The 23,308-nt window shown below is 42.9% G+C and overlaps 1 protein-coding gene across 2 annotated transcripts in view; it reads left to right on the top strand.

The window, feature by feature from the left end:
- Positions 1 to 4,017: 4,017 nt before the first annotated feature.
- The window catches only part of GABRG2 (gamma-aminobutyric acid type A receptor subunit gamma2), a 193,790-nt gene continuing 174,499 nt past the window's right edge, over positions 4,018 to 23,308 (top strand). The window contains exon 1 of one of the 2 annotated variants that reach the window (XM_056516664.1): positions 4,018 to 4,644. In XM_056516664.1, coding sequence (XP_056372639.1) covers positions 4,526 to 4,644 — 119 coding nt within the window. In that variant the 5' untranslated portion in view covers positions 4,018 to 4,525. The remainder of the gene's footprint in view (positions 4,645 to 23,308) is intronic. The other variant, XM_056516665.1, reaches the window with a different exon arrangement.

Here is a 23,308-nt window from a genome sequence, read left to right as displayed (position 1 = left end):
GCGCCGAAGATGATGTGAGCGCCGAAGAGGACATGCCGCTGGTCACTTACCAAGCTGGCCAGCATGTGTCTTTCTCCTTCTCTATCCTCCGGTCTCCTGCGCCTCGTTTCCATGGGCACACGCACGGGATGTCAGTGATGTCTCGGCGTGCGCTATGTCCCGGCTGCCCTGTGTTTTTAAACTTAATGCGGGGCCACAGGGTGTTAATAGTGATGGCGGGAATTGCCCCATCGCTATAGGACGGGCAAACACCGTCTCTGCTCAGTCAGGCTTCATTGTCGCAGCGCAGACAAGATATTCTTCCCGATGTCGGTCACCATGGTTCTCATTTCCAGTTTTCGTGGAATAAGCCATGATTCGATTTCTTGATGAACTATTTTTAGCAGTTCCTCCCTTGTTTGACTCAGTTCGTCAAGGCAAACCATGCGAGGATCAGCGTGACACCGCCGTGCCCTGCACACATGGTATGCTGGAGGGGCACTGAGACTTGTCTGTGCAGTGGAGGCTGAGGACACGTTGGAGGATGAGGAGGAGTCGCACACTATCACAGGTTCAATGGCCTGAGAGCGTGGAGGCAGAAGTGGCGGGACTTTTCCAAGTTGCTATTGTGACTGTGCAGGAACCATATTTACCCAGTGGGCTGTAAAGGACATGGCACATGTAGTTACAGCTGCACACGTCGGCGCTGCCGTGCACTTTGGTACACACTGACAGGCTCAAGGACTTTCTCACATTCTGTTCCACAAAATTGTGCAGGGCTGGTACTGCCTTCTTTGCAAAGAAATGACAGCTTGGGATTCTCCACCTTGGTTCGGCACACGCCATTAGTTCTCTGAAGAGTGCAGAGTCCACCATTTTAAAAGGGAGTGACTGCAGCACCAGCAACTTTGACAGGAGCACATTCAGATTCTGTGCCATTGGGTGAGTGGACGAATATTGTTGTCTCTTGGACATGGCTTCGCCGATGGATTTCTGGCAGAATGACTTACTCGAAGTAGGAGGAGCAAGAGCATCTGGAGCGACATGCGGAGCTGGGCGTGCCATTGGATGATGCAGCATGCTGGACAACCACATCGGAGCCACGGTTCTCCCAGACCGCTGCATATGTTGACGCAGGGCCATGGTGCCAACATTGGGACCTTGGCCACGCTTCACCTTCTGACGACACGACTTGCATGTGGCTATGTTAACCTCCTCCGGATGCTTGATGAAAAACGCCACACTGCCGAGTAGCTGATTTTCCCACCAACAGTCTGCACTGATTGACTGCTACTGCCGCCGACTCCAGGAACCCATGTTCCACCACCTCACTGGAAGTTAGGCTGCCACGAAGCAGCTGGTCTACCTCGGGCACGTTTGGCTCCAGACTCCACTTCTGCCACCATGCTGACTGCCAACCATGATACCACCTTGATGGATCAGCTGCTGCCTCACGGGCAACCTGCAACCCTCTTCTCCTGATGATGATGAAGCCCCTTCTGCATCCGGCTCCCAAGTGGAATCAGCTTGATCATCATCGAGTTGTGTCTGCATGTCACTGATGTCCACCTCAGGTTCCTTAACAGTGTCTGCTTCAGGAGCCTGAACGCTTGCAACACCACTTCCCACGCCCCTCTCATCGTCACTACTTTCCCGCCTAGCGGAGAAAGCGGTGGATGTCTCCTCCACTTCTTTGCTGGGCAGTAGCTGCTGACTGTCCTCTAGTATATTGACCTCATAGAATAGTGGAGTTGAACCCACAGCATAAGATACTTCTGCGGGGGAGGAAGCAGCATAGGACAGAGGCAATGGGAGGACAAGGACTGCTCATGGGCCATGCCAACTGAGGGTTGTGTCTGAGGAACCCACTGACTGTTGACTGGGGGTGTCAGATGTCACTTATGAGGAAGTGGATAACCATGTTAACTAATCGATGATGGCAGATGGGTTACTGGTCGAGACATGACCGATGATACCGGGCGCTCAGGCCTCTCGCTGCGACTCCTGCTGCCACTTGCCTCTTGTCTGCTGTGACCTCTGCCTGATGAATTTAGGCATCTGCCACTCCTCTGCGCACATCCTGGCACTTCTCTGCTGTACACACTTGCGTATATGAGGGTAGTACAATACGCTCCACTACGCTTTAAACAGTATTTGTCTACAACACCAGCAGGTGTGTACTTTTGCCTGGCCTTTCACAGTATCTAGAGATTCAAAGTTTTGTGTGCCAGCAATAAAATCGGGACTTTGTCCAGGCGCTTCCCCTCAGATGTAGAGATCACGGAACAACCAGTTGGTTATAACGTGGTTCTTTTTTATTTTGTGGTTCTCTTTCACAGTATCTAGGCCCTTAAGACTTTAACAGGAACAAAATGGTACACTACTTAGATGTACGTATGTGGTATGCACTTATGAGGGGAGGACAATGCGCTCCAGTATGCTTAAAACAATATTTGTCTACAACACCAGCAGGTGTGTACTTTGGCCTGGCCTTTCACAGAATCTAGGCCCATAAGACTTTAACAAGAACAAAATGATATCCCACTTAGATGTACGCACAGGTTACACTTAATAGAGGACAATATGCTTTTAGTGCTCTGCTCAATCTAACTGGCTGTCTACTATTACCTTTTCAGTTGTTGTACACACCAGTGCTGCAGAAAACAGTGGCTGTGTACTGCACCCAAAATTGAACTTTTTCTCTCAATCTCCCTCCCTTCCCTATCACACAGAAGAAAAAGTCTTGTCCACAGCACCAAAATTCATGAAAAAAACACACATTTTTTTCATGAATTTTGGTGCTGTGGACAAGACTTTTTCTTCTGTTTGAAAGATGATCCCCTAACCAAGGATCCAGGAGCTGCGTGCACCCCCCTACGATATTTTTCTTCCATTGGTTGTGCTGTTTTTCTTCTACTACTCCCTTCCCTATCACCCTATCAGGCTTCTGGGCTGGATTTGGTATTGAGGTGAATCGTTGCTGTAAAAAAGCTTTTCTGTGCAAAACACACTGCTGTCTGTCCCTCTTTCCCTGTAATAGAACGCTGATGTGAATGGCCCCAAGATGGCTTCCGATTATCTAGGGCTGTGACATCACAGGGATGGCTGGATGCTGATAGGTTGCATGCTGCATGTGATTCAGGGTCATCCCGCCAACCCTTGTCCCAGACTTCCCAGGATTCCTTACCCCATGTCCTCACATGTGGATCTGCCATTTTAGATGCCCTGAAGCCTGGACTGCTCTAAATGGAGTTTAATGAAGCAATTTGCACAATTGAATCTCGGCGATATTCACATTCGTTATGAATCTAATTTTACCTGAGATTTGTAACAATTTCGGATTCATCAGATTCGCTATTTATGTTTATGAGTAAAGAAAAATAAGAAAACTTCTGTGAGTGAGTGTTCATCTCTTCTCTATGTATTTGGAGCCTGACGTTTTCTAATATGTAGCACTACTATATCATGGAGAAAAGTTTCCCAGGAATATTATTTGCTTCCATACAAGTGACTTTACTGGTGGTGCCAGGTGTATTTATAGAGATGTGGTATGTATATACATTATTGTCTGTGTCTCACAGAGTCTAATGGTGACTTCTTTACTCTTGGAGCTTTATACTGTGTATATATTGCTGATCTGAGTTTGCTACATGTGTTTATATATTTTTTTTTTTACTTAATATTAAACTTGAATTTTTCATTATTTAAACTCTTGTTAATACTAATTCCACTTGGTGTTTTGAGGAAGAGATTTATTTCCTTGGGGCTATTGCTGTAAATTCTATAGAAAATGCAGGACAATAGAAACAGGTGACTTCTGCTGACATTCCTACAGTGACATTCTTTTACTCAGCATGGATTTTGTCGGCCTGCCCATTGCCATTACCCATGAGTTAGTAGGTTTCAGCAGGGGGGCTTCTGCTCTTCCCTTTCCCTTTTTTATCCCAGGGTCAGCAGGTGCCGGCAGCTCAGCCTTTGCTCCCTCCTCACTTTAGCCAGTTGCTGTGGAGCACAGGCAAAGGGAGGGGGAGCTGCAAGGAGCAAGACAACAATAAGCATCCCGAGGTTGCTTAGCATCCAGGCTACAGTGCATAGGCTCTGCTACACCATGGTTGTCCTGCAATTAAACACAGAAGTGTCTCGGTGGGCTCTGCTCTAAAGGGTTTACTTTTTACAGGCAGCCTTTATTTATCTCAGGCTGCCCTCTAAAGTGCTTGTTTTCCATGGACTGTGAAAAAAAGGATGTTTGTCAGTCCTGCGTAGTTAATCTGCATTCAGTGTGAGGCACAGATCGGCTGTGTGCTTTCTCCTTTCTTCTCTACGTTTTTAGCTCCTTTTCCCCTCTGGAACTGGTGCATGAGCTGTCGATACTGGAGGGGGAGACCAGAAGGGGGGGTTCTGCTGCCACAAGACTTGGATTCTGTTTCTTAAATATTAATTCTCCCAGCCTGGCGGAATGTATCATTACAGTCAATGCACCTGGTAGGGGGTGGGGGGCACAACGGGACTATTCCATTTGCAAGAAAGAGAGGAGATTGAGGGGGGAATGGCAGAGATGTGTTCACTAAGGAAGCCAAATGTTGGAAACAAGGCGTTATTGCATTTAAAATTTTGTCATCCCAAAATGATCGTGTGGATATTGCTGCTTCATTCATTCATCCAATGGTAAGACCCATGTGTAATCTTTAATTATTTTTTGTCTTTATGATCTGTATATCTGTCCAGAGAAAAGGACTGTATAGTAGTGTAGTATACATGCATACTATATATACATGTTTATATTGCAATCGTTCTGTATACATGTATCGTGATATGTCTTGTATGTAACATCATTGCTGCATTCAGTGCTGGAATACTCTGAGTGACACAGATGATGCATTCTGCCATTAATTGACTACATGTGTCAATGTACTGTGAGCACCTTCAATGAACATTTACCACTCATTATAGGAAACAAAACAGGATACAATCATGGATGGAGCTTGATGCATTTCTCATGCCTGGTTATCCCATCATGGCTTTACCCTTAGATCTCATGTGAATTCTGCAGATTGATGTCGAGAGATAACATCCATAAACAGCATTCTGTGATGCATCCATAAAAGCACAGGAACGTTTCAGCACCATGGACAGCTCAGCTGTTCACTATGCATTCTTTACAAGCTCTGTATTGTCTCAGAGCCTGCTGGATACCCTGTATCTGTTCATTGTGGGTAATGGAACAAAAGGTCTGAGTGTATTTTCAGTTTCTCCCTTTACATCTGCCATATTCCCCCCACCTTTTCCTCCTGGCTAACTGCAGTGATTATAAATCCTGCTGAAGCAGCGAACACTATGGAGAGTGGAGAATACTTGGGCAGGCAGGATGTGCTGTGTAGCTGTATTACACCGCCAGATCATTAATGTGCTGAGCGCAGTTAAAGCTGGTCTTTATTCTATGAGTTAATTAATGCTGCCATCCACATTCCTTTAATTAAGGCTTACCATAGTCTTTAGGGCACTGGTCACATTACGCTGTATTGTGCAGAATGGCTGCCATGTTGAAATGTTTTTTTGTTTTTTTTTTATTAAAGGAAATGAGACCACCGTTTGTAGTGGTTGTCCAGTGGTTATGATGTGAGCACATTATGCATAGGTTGACAATGCATCTCTGAGGCTGCTTAGCAAACACAATGGGTAATACAGAAGCAGGAAATACGTACATTACATATGCATGAACCTGGATAATAGTTTTTTTCCTAGGGAGTATGTTTTTTTTTTATTTTGTTTCAATTCTATCTTTTGCACTAACCTTTTATTTAAATGTATAGATCTTAAAATCATGATATTTTTTCTCTAAATTGTATCTGCAAATATGTTTCACTTCCATAAGCTAGATAGCTTAAAAAACTCTGCAATCCATGCATTACAATTCATTTAGCAGTCAGATGTGGTAAAAGCCCCAGTATGTGTTAATAAAAAATATAAATAAAATATGTATATAAATCAGCATAATCATATAGACAGTGGTTGGATAGATAGATAAATAGATAGATAGATAGATAGATAGAAGAAAATTTGCAGTGAACATACATGATTGGATGAGGCCTGTTCTGATACAAGGCCAGTGTGTTTAGTATTCTCTGTAAAACAGCATGGATGCCTTTGATTTTAAGGGACTTGTCAAATATTTGCATTCTATGTTAGCAGATAGAAGTCTTTTATTTGGGACTTCCACCAACTGGTTATGGTACAGGCTGGTTTTAAAGAGCATATCTGCCTGAAGGACTGGGACGCTCTATGAATTACATATACAGCCTATTGATTTCCATGGGTATCATGTAATACCTAACAGTACCTGCAGTGGTGCTGCTAGGGATTCCAACATGTGATTCCAGGTTTCCTCTCAATAGTTGGTGATCACTTGGGTCTCATCAGCAAGACGCTGTGATCAACTTAGGGGTATTTGTTTATGCTTATACACGGAAATTATAGGCAATTAGGCTTTGGGTAAATATGCCAATTCTAGAAATCTTTTTACTATTACTAATCAAAAACACATTAAATGGGACCAGAGGCATAGCTTGTAGATTTTGGGCCCCAATGCAAAATCTACAACAGGGTCACATATGCCAAATGTTATACTGGTCTCTTATGGGACAGCTTTGGGGCCCCCTTAGGCATCAGGGCCCCGGTGCGAATGTTACCTCTGCTACCTCTATAGCTATGCCCCTGAATGGGACAATACTTGATGTCAATGGCTGTTCCCCTGGGATGCTACAAAGGAATTTCTTTCTGTAGCCTCCAGTTATATCTGAATTAGCTGCATGAAACATATTGAGGCCCTGTCCTTGGTGACTTAATAAAGGTGTCATGAGGGAAATCAAATGTGTATTCATAGCTAACTGAGTATTTCTCTTCTTATCAGACCTGGCTCTGGATCCTAACATTTAGTACAGTATGTACTGATATATGTATTGTTGCATCATCAAAACTGGCTTTTTGGTTTGGTTACTACTTTAGAAAACATGTACTTAACAAAAAATGGCATGCTTTTAGTGTTTTAGTGTTACACCAGGCTTAGGCCTTCTCTAGCACTTCCAGTGTACTGTATATAGGCAGAACATTGTCAGCTATCAACAAAAATGTTGGTCCATTTATGCTGTAAAATTTACTTTTGTAATACACAGATAAATAGATATTTGTGTATAAATGCATCATGTATATATTAACCAAATCCCAAAAATATTTACCCCCCCACCCCTATTACTTAACACAATGGCCCACATATACTATGTAGTTTATACCACTCTTTGGGGAAAAAAAAAAAAGGTATAATAATTTTATGCTAAAAATTGCAACATCTTTCAGCATTTCATTTTCTCAATTTTAGGCAAATGCACCAAATGTATTAAGTGGCATGCATTATATAATATGTTTGAAGCAAATAATAGCTTATTTACATTTAATTAAAACAGAAAATAAATCGTGGAAGTTACATGTTTAATCCATTTTCACATTTCAATGGTATATACATCTACCATAACATGGAGAAAAACATAAGCAGATAAAAACTATTATTTAAAGATAAGCAGCTGTTTAAAAGCAGCCTCAGTCAAATAGATGTTACATGTGCATTGATAAATTGTTCCAAGTGACAATAGTAGAATAACATGAGAAAATATCAAGTGTTTAGTTCATTAGTGAAAAATAACACTATGAAAAGGAAAAAAAACTTCTGAACATGTCTCTCACAAGTCATTTTCACAAGTGAATTTCTTTAGTGTACAGTAGCGCATTTTTCTGCCTTCATAAGTGCATACCACATACCTACATCTAAGTGGTGTACTATTTTGTACCTGTTAATCTGTCAAGGGCCTACATACTGTGAAAGGACAGCCAAAAGTAATCACCGGATGGAGTTTTACTCCAATATGTTTATAAGGCGTACTGTAACACATTTTTCTGCCCTCATTAGTGCATACCACATACCTACATCTAAGTAGTAGACATGTGCAATTCGGTTCGGCACGAATGTCTAAATTAACGAATTTTACAGTTTTCGTGCATTCGGACCGATCCGAATGCACGAAAACATATTTTGAACATTCCCGAATAGCCATGATAATACGAATAGCAAAGTAACGAATATATTCGATATTTCCCGACCCTATTGATGTAAATAACGAATGCATTCGTTATCTGTAAACGAACGTGAAGAATTCATTCTGATAACAAATATAATAAAAAGGATATAGATAGTTTGATTTTTCGGATACATTCGGTATTCGGGTACATTCGGTAAATCTTTTTATTCTTTTTTTGGACTTTAGCGATCCTAAAAAATTATGGAGATACCTTTTTTATAAAAATTTCGTAGGGTATCATAAAAAAATCATAATAAAAAAGATACAGTGGTGATGGAAAAAATTGTATCTAATGAAATGTATCATTTTTATTATGAAATGTTTATTCATTTTTAAACAGGGATCAATTTATGTGAGCGGGTAAAGCACTAAAAATGTAGCCGACAATAATGAAAATGTAGTGTGTGCGTGTTTTTCACTTTTTTTTAAAACATTTTTTAGGTAGTACTACTACTCCCAGCATGGAACACACTCTTCCATGATGGGAGTAGTAGTTACCTGTACTAATTGACAGATTGCAGGGGTCCCTTGCGATCCTCCAGTATAATGTATAGATGCGGCGGCTGCTCTTCTATGGTCCCCTGCACTCACGTATATATACACATATTCATATTTCCCGCAGAGCTGTGATTGGCCAGATGGTTCCAGCCAATCACAGCTCTCTTTGAGAAATAGGAATATGTGTATATATACGGCCGTGCAGGGGTCCATAGGAGAGCGGCTGCCGCATTCATACATTATACTGGAGGATCACAGCGGGTGTCAGGAGTGATACCCACAGTGATCTTTCCTTTACTACAAGTACTAATACTCCCAACATGGAGCACACTCTGCTCCATGCTGGGAACTGTAGTACCTGTATTAATAGACAGATCGCAGCGGGTGTCAGAAGTTACACTGGCTGCCATATGTCTATTAATGCAGGTACTACAGCTCCCAGCATGGAGCAGAGTGTGCTCCATGTTGGGAGTATTAGTACCTGCAGTAAGGGACAGATCCCAGGGATGTCACTCCTCCTGACACCCGCTGCGATCGTCCTTATGTGAATGTCGGGATCAGCTGTTCTCAGGGCTACAGAGCCAGGAGAACAGCTGACGCTGAGCCGTAGGTATACATCGTATATCTAAATCACAAGAAGAAAAGAACAGAGTCGCGACTCACCGCACTGTACTGTAAAACTTCAGGCTTTAATGCAACATGCCACAGGGTCCATGAACAAAGACGTCCGACTTCGGGATGGGGAGCCCAGTATCATGCTCCTACGCTAACATTTTTTTGGCTGCTTTTGAAAATTATTTTATCCTATCCCATCGAAATCCTTACCTCCACCATGTGAAAAAGTATTTAAGATATGTGGATGACATCCTCATCGTATGGGAGGGTTCAAAAGAAACCTTTGCCCATTTTGTGGAACATCTGAATCAAACGAACAATGTGAACATGTTCTTGACACATCAATGGGGAGGTAATACCCTAGAATTTCTAGACGTCAAAATCTTAATAGAACAGGACAAAATCATTACCACAGGACACAAGAAAGATATTGCAAAAAATTCAGTATTACACTATAACAGCTCTCATCCCCCACATGTTCGTAACAGCATTCCGTACAGTCAATTAATCCGTCTGAAAAGAATTAATAATGATCCCATAAAATTTGAAACCCAAGCAGAGACCATGATCAAAGATTTTAGAGCCAGGGGATATCCTGAAAAAGTTCTTAAAAATGCCATGGTAAGAGTTAATAATAAAAGTAGAGAAGAAATTGTACAAAGCCCAAAGAAAAAAGCTATTAATTCTGTAGAAAATAAAAAATTTATCTTCTCTTTTCAAAACACTAACATGAACAATGCGATACGTAATGCTATACATAAAAACTGGTTTTTGTTAGAACATGATGTAGATTTACAAGAAGTAGCTGAGCGTAAACCTATTGTTACCTATAAAAGAAACAACACTATAGGAGGATTTATCAAAAGAAGACAAAGAAATAATGAATGGAAAAAAAAGAATTGGTTGAGCAATATAGCCCCAAACGGTAACTACCCATGCAGAAATTGTTCCCAATGTAACCTTAATTTAGCTAAAAATACTTTCAATCTAGGTGGTTATAATATATATGTAAAACAGTTTATAACTTGCCGCAGCACCCACGTGGTATACTGCATAATATGCAACTGCGGATTATACTACGTGGGTAAAACAAAAAGACATTTGTTTAAACGTATTAGAGAACACTTGTACTCTTTAAAAACAGGAGTAGGAGCATCCCGTTTTATTGCACACATGCGTACTGTACACAATAATGACCCGAGAGCACTTCACTTTGCGGGCATAGAACGCATGTATGATAATATGAGCGATGTGAATAAGGAGCTACGGCTCGCACAGCGAGAAATCTACTGGATAAGTAGACTGAACGCGATAGGTCCAATGGGACTCAATGAAAGGAATGACCTTTCATCGTTCATATAATAGCATGTACGCTAGGTTAGATCCTATTTTTTACCTTATTTTCACTATTTAGGTGTTTTTGGAGGTATGTGTTGTGTAATGGTTTTACCTGTATCACGTGACTTCAGGTGATTTAAGCACACAGGATCACCTGAGTTTTTGAGACCGGATGAAGCATCACTAGATGTGAAACAGTCTGTTGTCTACTCTGTTTTTTCCCCTGCACCCTCCCCGTTTTCTCCCGAAGTCGGACGTCTTTGTTCATGGACCCTGTGGCATGTTGCATTAAAGCCTGAAGTTTTACAGTACAGTGCGGTGAGTCGCGACTCTGTTCTTTTCTTCTTGTGATTTATATGTTCTAGTACTACATGGTTTTTACATAGAGTCAGCACCCCGCCACCCACAGACGCCGACCCTGAGGCTATCTCCCGAGTAAATCATTACACCTGCTGTGCCATAGCTTTTCTTGGTTTGAACTATTTATACATCGTATATCTACTGCCCAGCAAGAACTTACAGTGAGCTTGCAATGTGTATACAGTATACACATTGCTGGCTCACTTAACCCCTTGCTGAGCTGTGCGCTATGCGCAAGCCCAGCAAGGGAAGAGTTAACTTACACTGCTGGACAGTGTAGGTTAACCCTTTGGGCGGTATACACTATATACAGCTATCTATAGATAGCTGTATACAGTGTATACAGAAGACGAAGTCCAGCTTACTTCCCTCGAGTCCCGGGCGGGGTTCGTGTAGCTCCGCCCCCTAGTGATGACGTCATTAGGGGGCGGAGCTACAGAAGGGAACAAGGCTAATTAATCTGAAGCTCTGTTCACATTGTACATTATGTGAACAGACCCTTCTGGCAGTGTCTACCCAGACAGGGAGACTCCAGCTGTTGCTAAACTACAACTCCCAGCATGCCCAGACAGCCAAAGGCTGTCTGGGCATGCTGGGAGTTATAGTTTTGCACCAATTGGTGGCTCCCTGTTTGGGTAGACATTGCATCATGGGTGCTCTCCCCAGCGGACAGCGCCAAAAATGTCATAACCAATTTTTTGTGTTTTTTTCTTCTCGTTTCAGATCCGTGTATGCAGAGGATTACTGCGGATTCGATGGATTACGGCGGATTATTTATTTTTTCCTTTAATAAAATGGTTAACGAGGGCTGTGGGGGAGTGTTTTTTTAAATAAAATAATTTTTCCAATGTGTTGTGTTTTTTTTTTTAATTGAATTTTCAAGGTTAGTAGTGGACGCTGTCTTATTGACGGAATCCATTACTAGGCCAGGGCTTAGTGCTAGCCCCAAAAACAGCTAGCGCTAACCCCCAATTATTACCCCGGTACCCAACGCCACAGGGGTGCCGGGAAGAGCCGGTACCAACAGGCCCGGAGCGTCAAAATGGCGCTCCTGGGCCTAGGCGGTAACAGGCTGGCGTTATTTAGGCTGGGGAGGGCCAGTAACAATGGTCCTCACCCACCCTGGTAACGTCAGGCTGTTGCTGTTTGGTTGGTATCTGGCTGAGAATGAAAATACGGGGAACCCTATGCGTTTTTTTTTTAAATTTTTTTATTTAAATTTAAAAAAAAACGCATAGGGTTCCCCGTATTTTCATTCTCAGCACAATACCAACCAAACAGCAACAGCCTGACGTTACCAGGGTGGGCGAGGACCATTGTTACTGGCCCTCCCCAGCCTAAATAACGCCAGCCTGTTACCGCCTAGGTCCAGGAGCGCCATTTTTGACGCTCCGGGCCTGTTGGTACCGGCTCTTCCCGGCACCCCTGTGGCGGTGGGTACCGGGGTAATAATTGGGGGTTAGCGCTAGCTGTTTTTGGGGCTAGCACTAAGCCCTGGCCTAGTAATGGATTCCGTCAATAAGACAGCTTCCGCTACTAACCCTGAAAATTCAATAAAAATTAAAAAAAAACACAACACATTGGAAAAATTATTTTATTTAAAAAAACACTCCCCCACAGCCCTCGTTAACCATTTTATTAAAGGGAAAATAAATAATCCGCCGTAATCCATCGAATCCGCAGTAATCCTCTGCATACACGGATCTGAAACGAGAAGAAAAAAAAACACAAAAAATTGGTTATGACATTTTTGGCGCTGTCCGCTGGGGAGAGCACCCATGATGCAATGTCTACCCAAACAGGGAGCCACCAATTGGTGCAAAACTACAACTCCCAGCATGCCCAGACAGCCTTTGGCTGTCTGGGCATGCTGGGAGTTGTAGTTTAGCAACAGCTGGAGTCTCCCTGTCTGGGTAGACACTGCCAGAAGGGTCTGTTCACATTATACAAAACGTACAATGTGAACAGAGCTTCAGATAAACTAGCCTTGTTCCCTTCTGTCGCTCCGCCCCCTAATGACATCACCACTAGGGGGCGGAGCTACACGAACCCGGCCCGGGACTCGAGGGAAGTAAGCTGGACTTCGTCTTCTGTATACACTGTATACAGCTATCTATAGATAGCTGTATATAGTGTATACCGCCCAAAGGGTTAACCTACACTGTCCAGCAGTGTAAGTTAACTCTTCCCTTGCTGGGCTTGCGCATAGCGCACAGCTCAGCAAGGGGTTAAGTGAGCCAGCAATGTGTATACTGTATACACATTGCAAGCTCACTGTAAGTTCTTGCTGGGCAGTAGATATACGATGTATACCTACGGCTCAGCGTCAGCTGTTCTCCTGGCTCTGGATCCCGACATTCACATAAGGACGATCGCAGCGGGTGTCAGGAGGAGTGACATCCCTGGGATCTGTCCCTTACTGCAGGTACTAATACTCCCAACATGGAGCACACTCTGCTCCATGCTGGGAGCTGTAGTACCTGCATTAATAGACATATGGCAGCCAGTGTAACTTCTGACACCCGCTGCGATCTGTCTATTAATGCAGGTACTACAGCTCCCAGCATGGAGCAGAGTGTACTCCATGTTGGGAGTGGTAGTACTTGTAGTAAAGGGAAGATCACTGCGGGTATCACTCCTGACACCCACTGCGATCCTCCAGTATAATGTATGAATGCGGCGGCCGCTCTCCTATGGACCCCTGCACGGCCGTATATATACACATATTCCTATTTCTCACAGAGAGCTGTGATTGGCTGGAACCATCTGGCCAATCACAGCTCTGCGGGAAATATGAATATGTGTATATATACGTGAGTGCAGGGGACCATAGAAGAGCAGCCGGCGCATCTATACATTATACAAGAGGATCGCAAGGGACCCCTGCGATCTGTCAATTAGTACAGGTAACTACTACTCCCATCATGGAAGAGTGTGTTCCATGCTGGGAGTAGTAGTACTACCTAAAAAATGTTTTTAAAAAAAAGTGAAAAACACGCACACACTACATTTTCATTATTGTCGGCTACATTTTTAGTGCTTTACCCGCTCACATAAATTGATCCCTGTTTAAAAATGAATAAACATTTCATAATAAAAAAGATACATTTCATTAGATACAATTTTTTTCATCACCACTGTATCTTTTTTATTATGATTTTTTTATGATACCCTGCGAAATTTTAATAAAAAAGGTATCTCCATTATTTATTAGGATCGCTAAAGTCCAAAAAAAGACTAAAAAGATTTACCGAATGTACCCGAATACCGAATGTATCCGAAAAAAACAACACGAATACCCGAATACCGAATGTATCCGAAAAATCTAAACCGAAAACATTGCCGAACCGAAATTTTTTTCCAAAACGAAAAAACAAAACGAAATTAAACGAAAATTTTTCTAGTGCACAAGTCTACTAAGTAGTGTACTATTTTGTACCTGTTAATCTGTCATGGGCCTACATACTGTGAAAGGACAGACAAAAGCGGCTTGTGCTTTACTCAAATAATTTTTGGAAGCGTACAGTAGCGCATTTTTCTGCCCTCATAAGAGCATATCACATACCTACATCTAAGTAGTGTACTATTTTGTACCTGTTAATCTGTCAAGGGCCTAGATACTGTGAAAGTCCAGGCAAAAGTACTCACTGGCTGATGTTGTATTTAGATACTTTTTAAAGTGCACTGTAGCCCATTTTTCTGACCTCATAAGTGCATACCACATACCTACATTTAAGTAGTATACTATTTTGTACCTGGTAATCTGTCAAGGGCCTATATACTGTGAAAGGACAATCAAGTACACACCTGCTGCTGTTCTAGACAAATACTGTTTTAAACATAGTGAAGCGTATTGTACTCCCCTCATATACGCACTAAGTATGTCAGGCTGAGAAGTGCCAGGATGTGCACAGAGGATTGGCAGAGGCCTAAATTCATCAGGCAGAGATTGCAGTAGACTAGGGGCAAGTGGCAGCAGGAGTCACAGTAAGAATCCTGAGCTCCCGGTATCAGCTAGCATTCGTGTTTAGACCAGCAACCCATCTGCCATTATCCATTGGTTAGCATGGTTATCCACTTCATCACAAGTGATATCTGATACCCCCAGTCAACAGGGGGGGCTCCTCAGACACAACCCTCAGTTGGCATGGCCCAGGAGCATTTCCTGTCCTCCCATTGCCTCCTTCCTATGCTGTTCCTTCCCCTAAAGAATTATCTTATGCTGTGGGTTCAGCTCCCCTAATCAGTGAGTGCGATCTAATAGAGTACAGTCAGCAGCTGCTGCCCAGCCAAGAAGTGGAGGAGACATCTGCCCCTTCCCCTGCTAGGCGGGCAAGTAGTGATGAGGAGAGTGACGTGGGAGGTGGTGTTGCCAGGGTCCTGGAGCAGACACTGTTGAGGAACCGGAGAAGGACATCAGTGACATGCAGACACTTGTTGATGATGAGGAAGCCGATCGCAATTGGGAGCCGGGTGCAGAAGGGGCTTCATCATAATCAGGGGAAGAGAGTTGCAGGTTGCCCATGAGGCAGCAGCTGAGCCAGCAAGGTGGTAGCATGGTTGGCAGTCAGCATGGTGGCAGAAGTGGAAATTCTGGAGCCCAATGTGCCCGGGGGAGACCACTTGCTTTGTGGCAGCCTACCTTCAAGGGAGGTAGTGGAACATGGGTTCCTGAAGACGGCGGCAGTAGCTGTCAATTAGTGCAGACTGTAAGTGGGAAAATCAGCTACTCAGCAGTGTGACAGTTCTTCATCAAGCATCCGGATGAGGTTCACATAGCCACATGCAAGATATGTCGTCAGAAGGGGAAGCGTGGCCAAGGTCCCAATGTTGGCACCACGGCCCTGCGTCAACATATGCTTTGCCACCATAAAGCGGCCTGGGAGAACCGTGGCTCCGATGTAGTGGTCCAGCCTGTTGCATCACCCAGTGGCACGCCACCCCTCTTTCAGCCAGCCAAGGCTCCACTACCTCGGCCAAAGGGAGCTGTGTGTCATACCCTCCTTCTGTCGCTCCAGATGCTCCTGCTCCTCCTATTTTTAGTCAGCCATTCTGCCAACAATCCATAGGCAAAGCCATGTCCAAGAGACAACAGTATTTGCCCACTCATCCAATGGCACAGAAGCTGAATGTGCTCCTGTCTAAGTTGCTGGTGCTGCAGTGCCTCCTTTTTCAAGTGGTGGACTCTACACCTTTCAGAGAACTGAAGGCTTGTGCCGAGGCGAGGTGGAGAATGCCAAGAAGGTAGTACCAGCCCTACACAATTTCGTTGAAGAGAAGGTGGGCACACCTGGAGCAGGACCTGAACCAGCAGATGGTGGCATACCTTGACATGCCCATGTCAACAGACCTTGAAGATCCGCTGGACTTCTGGACAGCCAAACTTGATTTGTGGCCGCAACTAGCAGAGTTTGCCCTGGAAAAGCTGTCCTTGAAAAGCTGTACCATCAGAGCAGGTGTTTAGTGCGGCCGGGGCCATAGTCACCCCAAGGAGAATTCATGTGTCCACAAAAAATGTGGAGAGACTGACCTTTGTGAAGATGAATCAGGCATGGATCAGCCAGTACTTCCAACCACCAATGCTTGATGCATGAGAGTAGATTGACCATGGTGCCCTACCAACCCTTCACAAATATGGATAGTGGCAAACAGATTTAAGGCACTGCTCCCCAGTTGCAAACATTCCTTCACGTCAGACCTTTTTTCACCCACCTTCATCACCGGGTACTATTATTGCCACCCACTGGCCACTTATTGGTCTCTTTATGCTGCCACAAACTCCAAGTTGTGCCATTCAGCCACTATATGGTCTCCTCATGCTTCAGCCACCTCCAGGCTGTGTCATTCAGCCAATATATGGTTTACTGATGCTGCTGGGCCCGGGCCTAAAAAATTTTATGGTAGCACTAGCTACCATAAATTTTCAATTTCAATTTCTAAAATCATCTTTTAATCTTAGGGATTGTGAAGCCCTAGTGTATACTCATGCTGATGCCACCTCCAGGCTGTGCCATTCTGACACTATATGGTCTCCTCATGCTTCAGCCAAATCCAGGCTGTGCCATTCAGACACTTTATGGTCTCACAATGCTGCCACAAACTTCAGGCAGTCATTCAGCCACTATATGGTCTTCTCATACTGATGCCACCTCCAGGCTCTGTCATTGTGCTGCCATGTGACATGTTACTCCTTTTTATATTTGGTCCTCTATACCCACATGCTGGGGCCCAGGACACTAAAACTTGGGAGTTAAAATTTCAATTTCGAAATCCTCAATTTCAAGATCTTAAATTTATTTTTAAAAATCTTAAATTTTAATGATCTCTTCATGCTTCTGCCAACTCAAGGCTATGCCATTCAGACACTATGTGGTCTCCTCATGCTTCAGCCAACTCCAGGCTGTGTCATTCAGCCACTATATGGTCTCCTCATGCTTCAGCCACCTCCATGCTGTGTCATTCAGCCAATATATAAATGCATCGATGCTGCTAGGCCTGGGCCTAACATTTTTTATAGTAGCACTAGCTACCATAAATCTTCAATTTAAATATCAAAATTAATCTTTTAATATTTAGGGCTACTCATGCTGCTGCCAGCTCCAGGCTGTCATTCAGCCACTATATGGTCTCCTCATGCTGCCAACACCTCCACGCTGTCATTCAGCCACTAAATGGTCTCTTACCACTGATGCCACCTCCAGGCTCTGTCATTGTGCCGCTCTGTGGCAGTGATTCTAATAGGGATGCCTGTAATCTGCATTTCATACTGAATAACAGTATTATTTCTCTACCACAGCACACTCCATATGCATGATAGAACAAAGCAAAGTTTTCTTCACCCCTCTTGAGGCTCTCTGTAGGCCAGAAATAGCTGTTTTTAATATAGATTTGCAGCAAATAAATTCGACCCGAAACTAATTTTTTCAGAAAATTCGGCAAATTGGCCGAAGTTCTCTACATCTCTACATCAAACTATTTTTTTTACAGATTTTTACATGTAGTATGATAAACTAATATATTTTATTTTAACCCTTTAAGGATCAAGACCATTTTTGGCCTTAAGGAGCAGGCTAATTTTATTTTTGCATTTTTTTCCTCGCCTTAAATCATACCTCTTTTATATTTTCATCCACAGATGAGTATGAGGGCTTTTATTTTGTGTGACCAGTGTTCCTTTTTTAATGACGAGGTGGAAGAGTAGGAAATAGAAACCAGGGAGCACTCCCTTGAAATGTATATCGAACTGGTGTGATCCCTCCACTACACCTAGGTGATATTCTCACCTTTTTGGTGGTGACAGACTGATCCACGGTCCTTCCGGATCATGGTTGTCAGAGTGTCATGGGGTGGAATTGCGGATGGATGTAGAGCTGCTGCACTCCCAACTGGTACTGGACTCCCATAGGGAGTGGTGCAAGTGGAAGTCGAAAAAAATATGGTTTTGGAGGTGGTCAGGAAACAAAAGACTCAAGCCGGCATAGGACAATAAATATTTTATTTAGCAAAGAACGGAAAACGTGTTTCGGCATATACAGAATGCCTTCCTCAGGTCCAAAGAGACAGTACACTCTTCGTTGTTGGTATAGTGGGAGTGTGCTGGTGGGGATCCTGTGTGATCAATGTGCTGGCAAGGTCCACGCCGGCAGCTCGATCACACAGGATCCCCACCTGCACACTCCCATTATACCAACAATTTAGAGTGTACTGTTTCATTTGATCTGAGGAAGGCATTCTGTATATGCCGAAACACGTTTTTTGCCAAATAAAATATTTATTTTCCTGTGCCGGCTTGACCCCCTGTGAGCAGCGCCTCCAAAACCGTATTTGTTCAACTTGCACCTTTGTAATGACATCAATCATTTTACCCTAAAATGTATGGCACAACCAAAAAAATACTATTTGTGTGGCGAAATTGAAAAGAAAAACTGAATTTTGCAAATTTTGGAAGGTTTTGTTTTTACGCTGCCCAATTTACAAAAAAAATTATATGTTTTCTTTATTCTGTGGGTCACTATGAATAAAACTATACCCATGATTACATACTTTTCTATTACTGTACCACTTAAAAAAATCTCTAACTTTTTAGCCAAATTAGTTCCTTTAAAATCCCTCTATTTTGGAGACCTATAACTTTTTTATTTTTCTGTCTAAGCGGTGGAATCAGTCATAATTGTTTGTGTTGTGATCTGTACTTTTTATTGATACCATATTTGTGTATATAAAACTTTTAATACATTTTTTATAAATTTTTTGGGGAATATAATGTGCCAAAAAAGCAGCAATTTTGGATTAATTTTTTTACGTTTATGCCGTTCACCATACTGTATAATTAACAGAATATTTTGATACCTCGGACATTTACGCATGCGGCAATACCAAATATGCTTATTCAATTTTTTTTACGCTTTTTGGGGGTAAAATGGGAAAAATTGCCGTTTTACCTTTTTATTGAGGGAGGGGATATTTCACATTTTATTACTTTATTTATTTTTACACTTTTTATGTCCCCATAGGGGACTATTTATTGCAATCATTTGATTGCTAATACTGTTCAGTGCTATGCATAGGGCATAGCAATGATCAGTATTATCTGTCATCTTCTGCTCTGGTCTGCTCAATCTCAGTCCAGAGGAGAAGACACCTGGAGACAGTTGGAGGCAGGTAAGGGGACCTCCAGCCACCATTACAGATGATCGGATCCCCGCGGCAGCGCTGCAGTCAATCATCCATTTTTCTGACTGCACTGCCGCAGATGCTGTGATCAATTGAGATCACGGCATCTGAGACAGTGCGGTCAGAAAAATGGATGATTGGATCACCCGCAACGTTGCTTGAGGGGTTAATGGCAGACATTGGTGCGATCGTTGATGTCCGCCATTACCAGCAGGTCCCCTAGGAGCTGCCACGCATGACACGAGTACCGGTCCGGTGCTCACGATTATATCCATGATGTAAATTTACATCATGGTGTATTAAATACCACCGCACCATGACATACATTTATGTCCAATGTCGTTAAGGGGTTAACGGCCATAAACAAGGTCATGTGATTGACCGAAACATTGACCACTGTGTACAAAGATTACTTTGGTGGTATTTTTTGTACATATTTTTACAAAGCACTAGAATCTATTTGGAATGTGGTAGTATTCTGTCTATTAACATGTACATTCTTGACAGTTGAAGCTCAACTTTTAACACAAACTGTCACTTTCTTAGCATGTGTTCTTATGGGTTATGAATGGCAGCTTGTTGGCAGATACTGAGCTCTAACTGTAAGAACTTGTTATGCTGCAAATATCAGCAAAACTATATAAATACATAGTATGATTAGAAAAGACGTCTCCTTTAAGTTTAACAAGGGAGGGGAGAGGAAATGGACGAAGGGGAAGGGGATCTTTGAACTTAGTTCTTCCTAATTTTCCAGAAGAAAGTGCAGATACTGGTCATCAATAAAGAGGTGCATGGAGACTTTTTTCAGGCAATGTGTCATTATTCAGGCTATGTCAGTATATAAGACATCTCACTAGCCAAAAGTATTTTAGAGGGGCATGAGTCCTAAATAGCTGTCTACAGATTAGTGAGACTTCCTTTGATTGGAGGTGCTGATTTGGTTAGTATGCAATAGATTTCTTGCTTTTGCTAATTTGCTTTGAAAGAGACCATGTTTTGGTTAGTATACGATAGTTGTCGCAATCCCAAAGGATACTTAATACCTAGTTTGCATGTCTATAACAGGGCAAAACTCCTTCTCGATCCCATGTGGTGATCAGACTGGATCACTAATGGTGCAAAAATTCTGTCAATGTACACTTTTACAAACAATTTTCTTTATACTTGTTACGCCTAGCGCTCCGGGTCCCCGCTCCTCCCCGGAGCGCTCACGGCGTCTTTCTCCCTGCAGCGCCCCGGTCAGTCCCGCTGACCGGGAGCGCTGCACTGTCTTGGCCGTTGGGGATGCGATTCGCACAGCGGGACGCGCCCGCTCGCGAATCGCATCCCAGGTCACTTACCCGTCCCGGTCCCCTGCTGTCATGTGCTGGCGCGCGCGGCTCCGCTCTCTAGGGCGCGCGCGCGCCAGCTCTCTGAGACTTAAAGGGCCAGTGCACCAATGATTGGTGCCTGGCCCAATTAGCTTAATTGGCTTCCACCTGCTCCCTGGCTATATCTGATCTCCTCCCATGCACTCCCTTGCCGGATCTTGTTGCCTTGTGCCAGTGAAAGCGTTTAGTGTGTCCAAAGCCTGTGTACCTGAACTTCTGCTACCCATCCTGACTACGAACCTTGCCGCCTGCCCCCGACCTTCTGCTACGTCTGACCTTGCCTCTGCCTAGTCCTTCTGTCCCACGCCTTCTCAGCAGTCAGCGAGGTTGAGCCGTTGCTAGTGGATACGACCTGGTTGCTACTGCCGCAGCAAGACCATCCCGCTTTGCGGCGGGCTCTGGTGAAAACCAGTAGCCTCTTAGAACCGGTCCACTAGCACGGTCCACGCCAATCCCTCGCTGACACAGAGGATCCACTACCTGGAAGCCGAATCGTGACAATACTTCAAATGCATTATGTTTTTTTTTTTCCCCAAACCTTAAGCTTTTTCCATAAACCTGATTACTTTATACAAACTGGCTATACAAGGCTCTTTTTGTGTATTCAGTTATTAGTAAAACTTTTTTCTCTCTGTCTAATAGAAATGTCAAACTGAATAAAGTAACTTGGTTTATGTCTTTAACCAACTTCAGCTTTTGCTGCACTTTTTTTTATTGCTTAATAGTTTTAGTTTTGAACTAAAATGTTTTAGAATTTTTACTTACATGTTAGATTCAGCCTATTAAAACAGTAAAATTTTAGTTTATTGATGCTTGGTAACCTTTTTACTATTCAATACATTTTACAGTTTTCTATTGTAAAATATTAGAAAGAAAAAAAACATGAATTCTATATTCACATTTCTACATAAGAATATATCAATATTATTTTTATATGGAGTCAAGACATCAACCTTGTGTTATATTATCTTACTTTTACATTTATGTTCCATATGTTCAAATTTTTGTTACCGAGAATATGAAAATACTACCAAGGAAAATACAATACATACACATAAAACAAGGCAAACACATAATAAAAGAAAGGGGTAATTGTACATATTCATAGATTAATAGAGTATTTCATGGACATAGGAACAGATTTGTCATTCATGGAATTTCTGAAGTTTTAAAAGTGAACCTATAAATAACCAATCTTGAAACAGAATAGATTTCCTCAAATAGGTCCAGACACACCATACAGAATAAAAATAGGCTAATTTGTTGCTATCCTGAGCTCGCAACTTCTCCATCCTCTGCAACTGATCTAACACTTCGACCCAAAGTATGTGGTTGGGGAGCACAGCTCATTTCCATAGCCTAGGTATGATTTGTCTGGTTGCAACTAGGAAGTACCCCAACAAGCCACTCCTAGATTTTTTAACAGTTTTTGGATGATGAACATTAAAGTCACAAGGGAGGCTGGCTGTATTTCTCTATCAACCAGATAACTATATAGGTTGAATACCAAACCACAATATATGTGTAACGGAGCTGTATGTTGATCCTCTTACCTGTGAGGCTGATGATTCGGACCGTATGCAGGCGCGTCCCGCGATGCGAATCCCAGCCCTGCCGGCAGACGGGGACCCAAGGACACTTCGCTCATAGCCGGAGCGCAGTGTGTAACAATTTGAAAGATATAACCTGGAGAAATTAGGCATAATCAGCATAGTAAGAATGTTGAGGAATAGTATATGTGAAGTTTCACTGAGGTTTTTGGACCACTGGGCAAGAAGCTGATTGTTAAGTTTGTAAACCTTTGTTGAAACTAACAATTTGTCTGTAAGGGTATGGGCACTAGTCTAATTAATTCCCACATTTTCCAACCCCTATTTCTTCTCCCATTTTGCTTTAAATGCTAACCATTTTAGTGTGTTTTACAGCCATAACACCCAGATCCCTACAACTTTACCAAACTAAACTTTATTCACCATAGGCTTGAAACAGTAATAAAGACCTGAAAGATTGTGCCACATACAGCATTTTGCAAATGCTGTTTGTCCAGCCAAAGTCAGGAGTTGGTTCTCTGAGAATAAGAAATATAAGTAAGGAGTCATACTTCTTCTCAGGCTACATTCACAGATATTCTGGGAGGAGCTTCCATCTGCAGGGGGGGCCACTAAAATCCATGTGTGCCAGAACCTGTGGACATGCGTTATCACCATTGATGGCAATGTATTTCCAAATGGTCTGATTTGTACATTGTTTGTAAGGTTTCTGACTCCAAATCTGGCAATCACAATAAATAGCTGGATCAACGGCCCTCCTCCAGTACTTTGGGGACACAGCGCCTTCATTAGTGGCAGC

Source organism: Hyla sarda, chromosome 4 (genome assembly GCF_029499605.1).
Source record: "Hyla sarda isolate aHylSar1 chromosome 4, aHylSar1.hap1, whole genome shotgun sequence".
NCBI classification, from domain to species: Eukaryota; Metazoa; Chordata; class Amphibia; order Anura; family Hylidae; genus Hyla; species Hyla sarda.
This window is presented reverse-complemented; position numbering and strand designations above follow the sequence as displayed.